Below are 7,400 nucleotides of genomic sequence, written 5' to 3'. Positions count from 1 at the left end.
TTCCAGGCTGAGGAGTCATGGCTCTTGGTGGCACCTCTGCCCACCATCCCCTGCTCTACTGTGAGGCCAGGTTTGCCCATTTCCTACTACCCAGGCCCTGCTTTATTCCCTACTGGGACCTCCAGGAAGATGGATTCTGGGCCAGTGGCACCAGGAATGGGAAGAAAGCTCAACTTACCAGAGTTACTGTTAGGATAATGGTGGGACTTACAACGGTGATAGGATGAAAGGGGACACTGAAGGGTTAGGCAAGTACCCTTTGGGCAGCAGAGGTGGGAGAGGGGGCAGGTGTGACCTCAGTCACCTTGCTTTTGGTCATCCATGGCAGTGAATGTCCTTGACTGGCCAGAGGAAGGAGGCCCCATTGCAGTCCACTGCTCAGACAGAACAGCATAGACTGACAGCAGGCTAGGGTGGGAGTGGTGTGTGTATGTGGGTTTATCATGGGTGGGATGGGGGAGAGTGGTCCCCACCAGGCTCTGGACAGGTGGGCCTGGAGTGGGAGGGAGGTACAGGTATCTTGGTCCCTGAGGAATGGATGCATTTCTCCTCCTCCCTAGGCACCAGCCAGCAGCCATTTCTGGAGTGGTGGGGGCTTCCCTGGGCAGGGCCCCGCCTTTTAGCCTCTGCCCTCTGCCCCGACTTGAGTTTCTTTGCAAAATAGACAGCAATTCCTCTTGACTGAGGTCTGCAGGGAAGGGGGCCTGGTGTTTAGGTTAGGCAGGAGAGAGCGTGGGCTAGGCGGGGAGGTGGGAGGAAGGAAGGGAAGAATTCCAGGGTGGGCAGGCAGCCCATGGCCTGGGCACAGAGCTCCAATGGGCGGCCTGGCCCATGCACCGGTGCAGGCTGCCCTGGTCAGGAGATCTCGTTGCCAAACACCTCAAGCAGGAGGGGTGTGAGCTTCATGCTGCACTCGGGCTGGAAGGAGAGGCAGCGGTACTGTTTGGAGTGCTCCTCATTGAGGCTGCGCAAGTCGGCCAGCTTCTGGATCATCTTGGCATAGAGCAGGTGGCTTCCTGGGGGCGGGTGGCGGCAGCGTATGTAGGTCTGCAGTGTGTTGGACAGGCGGTCCTGGATGGCCTCAATGAGGGCTGCATCTTGCACCCCGGGGCGGTCTGTGGGCATAAGACAGAGGAGGCATGGGAACTACAAGCTGGGTCCTCACCACTCACTCGCCCCACCCATAGATACCTAATCTCAGCACCCTCCTAAGCTAAGCTACCCCTGGGCAGCTCCTTACCTGTGACACCACTGTCCTGTCCAAAGCCCCTCAGCGACCTCCCACTGCATTTAGGAAGACGTCCCAAGGCCCTTCCGGGGCCCATCTGGCCCTGCCCTCCCCTTGCCTCTCTTCCTCTTTCTCTACGCCCAGCCCTCCCGTCAGCACCCTAACGGGCCGTGCTGTCCGGCTCCCAGGTTTCATGTGCCTTCTATCCAGAACTCTTCTATCCTTGCCTGACTCTTACTGATCTTTCAGGTTGTTGTTGTTAGGAGTTGATTCTGACTCATGGTGTCCCCGTGTGACAGAGAAGAACTGCCCCATAGGCTTTTCTAGGCTGTAATCTCAGGAGCAGATAGGTCCTTTTCTAGCAGAGCTGCTGGGGGATTTGAACTTCCAACCTTTAGGTTAGCAGCCAAGGACTCAGGTAGCACCTTAAAAGATGTTTCTCCAAGAGGCCATTCCTGACCACTCCTTCTTCTCCGGCCCCAGGCTGCAGTTAGGTTCTCTCCTATTATACATTCCAATGGCATCATGCACTTTTACTTTTAAAACCTATCATATTAGGAATTAGTTGTTAACTAGTAATTATTTGTTAATATCTCCTCCTAAACTTCACGAGAGAGAAGTCTATGTTTTTCTTGCTACTGCTAGATGAATCCTTATGCCTAGCATGATGCCTGGCTGGGGGTGGGGTGCTCAATGAATTGCGGCCGAGTGCATGAATGAGTAAGTGCATGAATGCTGGGTGAGGGAGGGTGCTCATGTCCATTTCTTGGCTATTGGCCCAAGAAAGCATCCCCTCACCATACAGACACCACTAGGCAGGGCTGCCCCCTTTGGGCCTCACCACCAATACAACACCCTCTGGACTTCTGCCTTCTCTCCCTCTTCCTATCCCAAACAGACATAAGGGGTCAGGATCACAGGCTCCTGCCTCCAAAATCAGTCAGAACCTTCTATCAGGTTCTTGTCCCCCAAAGGGAAATTCAAATTCAGGGACGTATTCTCCAATCCACACAAGAGCAAAGACTGAGTGTTGGAAACACCAGGATTGTCTGTGGCTTGACAGCCTTTCCAGGTATACATATGCTGTCCAGAGCCAAAGGCAGTGAGGGATCCTGCAACACACACGTGCCATAGGGGCTGTGCAAACCCAGCCAAGTGGGCCTTTTCCTGTCTGCCTCTCCTTTTGCTCACTTCTCCCTCTAGATTGCCCTCTGGCCCTCACCAGTGCCGTGTCCTTCTCACACCCCACTTCCCAGGTCCTGATTCCACACTGCAAGGCACCCTACCTGGGGAGACGATGCAGATGGCCATGAGCAGGACATGCTCCTCCTCGTGCAGGTTCAGCTTCTTCAACCCCACCTGGAACTTGATGAGGGGCTCGATCAGCTCCAGGCTATGTCCAGCTATGAGAGAGAACAGCAGGGGCTGTAGCAGAGCAGAGAGCCACCCACCTCACCCCATCCCACCTCCAACCCTGACTGGACCTGACCCCCTCTTCTCTCCCTATTGTTACTCAGCCCCCTCCCGTGTGCCTGATGGGGGCCCATGGGCCCAGGAAGGGTGGAGCCAGAGTCTGGGAGCTAGGGAGGGAGGATCAGAGGCCAGACACACCTCTGGTTACATCACTGACACGGTACTTGTAGTCCTGGCTCCCGCAGGTCCAGGTCATGTCGTCCATGGTGAAGGACTGATTGGAGCGCAACATGATGACCTCAATGGCGCTTGACTTCAGTAGCACGATCTGGTCCTCAGAGGTGAGGTCTCTGCAGGAAGGGCAGGGAAGGAGCTCAGGTTACTGTTCAAGATCTTCAGGTCATGAAGATATAGTTTAGTGTTTTGGCAGGTATACATATGTCAGGTGACCAGTAGGTGCCCTGGGTCCTCTATTAACAAGCCTCTAGCCTGGTGGAAAGGAAAAGACCATCCCTTGAGGGAGAACAAGTCAAGACTGTGATCATGTGCCAAGATGATAAGTGAAATAGTCCAACAACTAGGCAAAGAAAACTCACTGAATTTCCATGGTCTTCAAGGCCTGAGCAGCCAGAGTTCGGGAAAGGAAGACAAGCTAAGGAAGCCCCTGACATTATGTCATGAATCCGATTGTCTGCAAATGGCCAGAGTCATCTTCAACAGCTCCCAGTCTTTCAAAATTTCCTCTTCCTCCTTTTGCTCCTGTCCCTGCCAGGAGTAAAGCTTAGCCAACTCTGTCTCCAGGACCTCTCTTGAGCACTGGACTTCCTTCCCACCCTCACCAGAACTGCTCTGGTTCTTACAATGTCTCTTACAATAGCCTCCTGACTGGAATCTGGGACTCAGTTCTCTCATTACTTTCTTACTGCTACCAGAAGGAAACACCATTTTTGTATTCAGACATCCTCACTGGCTCTCCCTCACTCCTGGACTAAGCCTGCACTCTGTTACTTGACTACAAACTGTCTTTCCAGCCTGCTTTCCACTGAACTCCACCAGTCCTCCATTCCAGTACCAGTGGGCTACTTACCCTACATTCAGCTGCTGTGTGTTCTCACACCAACGTGCCTCTGAGCATGTGACAGCTCCAGCCAGACACCCTTCCTGTAATGCTCTAGCTCACCTTTCTGGCCCCACCCCAAATATGGTCCCTGTTGGGACCCCCCTCCCAATTCTCTCTAGTAGAATTAGAGCCATTCCTTTATGACTCACTGCATATAACCTGTGCTTTTATTTTGCCCTTTTCCCTTTAGTTTTGTTCTTTATATGCTTGTCTCTGGCTCTTACATGTAAGCTCTCCATAAGCTGGGTGGCCCTGAAAAGGGCCGTTAGTGTTGCTGCAGAAAATGAACATGTAAATTCCACCTTAGCCACCAAAATCATAGAGAGTACATCCCTGGCGTTGGAGTGCATAAACCACGTCCATGGCCGTAACAGTCTTGCACTTAGCAGGTTCAGTGTAGGTGACAGTGTGGTGGATCGTGTTCTCCAGGGAAACCTTGAGCACCCCAGAGCTCTCTTCATAGATGAGACCCGAGATGCACTTAACACTGCCATGCTGGCCCAGACACCAGCCAGTGGGTTTGGTGATGCTCCGTATATTGTCATGCACAACTTTGGTAGCATTTGGCACCACTCTTCCCCAGGCCCTTTCTGCCCTCAGTAAGACCAGACATTGCTGTGAAAGATAAAAACAAGATACCCAGCAGCCTGCCAAGCTCTTTGAGGGCCTACTGTTGTTAGCTACCATCGACTTGACCCCTGACTCATGGTGACCACATGCACATCCAGTTCACAAAAGATTACCTGGTCTTGCACCACCCCCAGGATTGGCTGCGGATTGGACCTTTATAATCCATAGAGTTTTCATTGGCTGATTTTCAGAAACAGATTGCCAGGCCTTTCTTTCTCATTCATACTAGTTTGGAAACCCAGCATTGTAGCAACACGCAAGCCTTCACCGACAGATGGGTGGTGGCTGTGTACGAGGTGCATTGGCTGGGAATTGAACCCGTATCTCCTGCATGGAAGGCGAGATTTCTACCACTAAACAATCGCTGCTCCCATTGAGGGTCATTACCACTTCTTAATTACTTTAGCACTGCCCACAAACTAATCGTTGGGCTCTGAGCACAAGGAGAGGATCAATAAATATGCGTTGGTTGAGTCAAGAGGCCAGTGACTAGTTCCACTATTGTGAGTCATGAGCTGCGCTGAATAAGGGTGAAGAGAAAGCAGAGTCCACAGTTCAGTTGGCTTCTGGTTTCTCCCCCCTTTCTCTTTCTGCTTTCTCCCGGATCTCCTTAGATAGGCTGACATCCTCTCTGTGGCTGTATTTGGATGTGAAAAATATGGGAAGTGCATGTTAACTGATGAAGAGTTCTATATCAACAGATAGCAGGTGATGGGGAATGAAAAGACTTGCATGATCAGAATGGCAACAAAGGAACTGCACTGAAAATGCCCCCACAGAATTCTAGAGTTGGAAGGACCCTTTAGAGATGATGTGGTCAGATTCCTTCTTTAGCATTCCTGACAGATGGTTCTTCTGTAGCCTCTGGGATTCTTTTAGTGCTAGGGAGCTCATGACTTCTAAATGCAGCCATGAGGTCGTTAGTTCTGGGGTAAAAAGTCCCCTTCTTCTATTGAACTACGATTCATACAATGGATGACACGTTTCACCCATTGCTTATATCAGGAACACAAAACTAGACATTCCAGTCACAGAATATCCCTTTAACCATTTGAAAAAGGTACCATGTCCCCTTTAGTCTTCTTCAGGATATTGTTGTTGCTAGCTGCCTTCAAGTCAGCACCCCAACTCATGGCAACCCATACATAAGGCAACAAAATGTTGACTGGTCCTGCAACATGACTGGTTGCATGTTTTCACTGCATGAATTTTTGGAAGTGGATCACCAGGCCTTTCTTCCTAGTCTGTCTTAGTCTAGAAACTCCACTGAAACCTGTTCAGCATCATAGAAACATGGAAGCCTCCATGAACCAATGGATGGTGGCTGCATAAGAGGTGTACCAAGAAGGCCAGAATTCTACCACTGAACAGACAGACCTAATGACATGGTAGAGACCCATGGGAGGTGCAGTGATTAAAAGCACTTGGCCACTAACCAAAAGGTTGGCAGTTCAAACCCACCAGCCACTCTTGGGAGAAAGATATGACAGTTTGCTTCCATAATGATTTACAGTCTGGGAAATCCTACTCTGTCTTATAGGATTGCTTTGAGTAGGAGTTAACTCATCAGCAGTGGGCCTGGGTTATTTTAGTTAATGCCATGGTATCTAGACATCTCACCATCCTTGTCACTTTTCTCTAGATGCTCAATCCACAGTTAGTAAAATGAAAGCAAACATCACTCTCATTTTATTTTTAACTCAGAATATGTGTAAAACACGTTCACTGTTAAATTTTTAGAAAATACCAAAAAATACATCAAAGCAAATATAAATTGTTCATAACCACAGTTAACATTTTGATATATTTACTTCCTATCTTTTCTCTTTGCAAATATCTTTTTTCTTTAGATAAATGAGTATACTAATCTATATCCCATTTGCTACATCACCAAACATTCTTTGGCCTGGTTTTTCCTTGCAATGCATAAAGCTACATCATAACATTGTATCAATATACACAAGTTATTTAGTCTCCAATTTACCTATTTTATTTATTTATTTGGACATTTTGATTTTTTCTAACTTTTGGTATTATAAATAATACTGTGAAGGATATCTTATACATAACCTCTTACTCAATGCCCTGCTCAAAATAGATGACCAAAATCAAACACATATCCCATGGGGCTTTGGCCAGAGATTTTAATGGATAACTGCTTATTATCTCTATGAAAGTAAACTGAAATGATGCCATGTTACTACATCCCTGCCCAGCCTGGGAATACAAGGACTTTTTCAATGCGGTTCACAGCCAGAACTGGGGATGGTGGTGGACAGGGATAGAGCTGGATTTAAAAGGGACATCCACGAGCCCTTGTTCCTGGACAGGTGCCAGCTCATACTATGTGCCTCCCCCCCTGGATCTGGGAAAGATTTATAACTTGATTAGTCTTCACCTGAGGCTGCTTCTGAAAACCTCCTGTATGCTCTGAAAATAGATTGCTATTTCATCTTGCCTACCCTACTCCCAGGCCGAATCTAGCCCCTCTTCTCCTGCACTCCCACAGTACCCGCGCCCCAGGAGGAGATGGAGCTCTTATCTTTCCGCAGTACTGGGCAATCTACTTCCGTAGAGATATGCCTCAAAACCCAAGGTGGGGTCGCTATGAGTCGGAACCGACTCAACAGCAGTGAATATGGTTTTTGGATTTCTTTCATAGGAGCTCTGGTGGTGCAGTGCCTAAAGCATTTGACTGCTATCCAGAAGGCTGGTGACTCAAACCCACTAGCCGCTCCACAGAAGGAAGATGAGGCAATCTACTTCTGTAAAGATTTACCGTCTTGGAAACTAAATGGGAATCGCTATGGGTCAGAATTGACTGGATGGTAGTAGGTTTTGTTTTGTTGTTTTGGTTTATCTCTTCCATCAGACACTGAATCCCTGGAGGTCCAGGACTGTGTCCTAGTCAACTTTTATCCTTACCGGTTGATATAAGAAAACTGTTTGTTGGAGAGATGAATGAATGAATGAACGTGGAGGGCTGGGCACAGGATGAGGGAAGCATTA

At 48.9% G+C, this 7,400-nt stretch overlaps 1 protein-coding gene across 1 annotated transcript in view; it reads right to left on the bottom strand.

Annotated features, from left to right (window-relative positions):
* Positions 1 to 855: 855 nt before the first annotated feature.
* VDR (vitamin D receptor) overlaps positions 856 to 7,400 on the bottom strand; it is a 37,248-nt gene continuing 30,703 nt past the window's right edge. Inside the window, exons 8-10 of the mRNA XM_007937894.2 lie at positions 2,840 to 2,991; positions 2,515 to 2,631; positions 856 to 1,115 (exon numbers count right to left, since the gene is read on the bottom strand). Of these exons, the coding sequence (XP_007936085.1) occupies positions 856 to 1,115; positions 2,515 to 2,631; positions 2,840 to 2,991 (529 nt within the window). The remainder of the gene's footprint in view (positions 1,116 to 2,514; positions 2,632 to 2,839; positions 2,992 to 7,400) is intronic.

This window comes from Orycteropus afer, unplaced genomic scaffold (assembly GCF_000298275.1).
Source record: "Orycteropus afer afer isolate SDZICR_OR568_19922 unplaced genomic scaffold, OryAfe1.0 scaffold00045, whole genome shotgun sequence".
NCBI classification, from domain to species: Eukaryota; Metazoa; Chordata; class Mammalia; order Tubulidentata; family Orycteropodidae; genus Orycteropus; species Orycteropus afer.
Note: the sequence above shows the minus strand (reverse complement) of the source record. Positions and strands in the feature narration are given on the sequence as shown.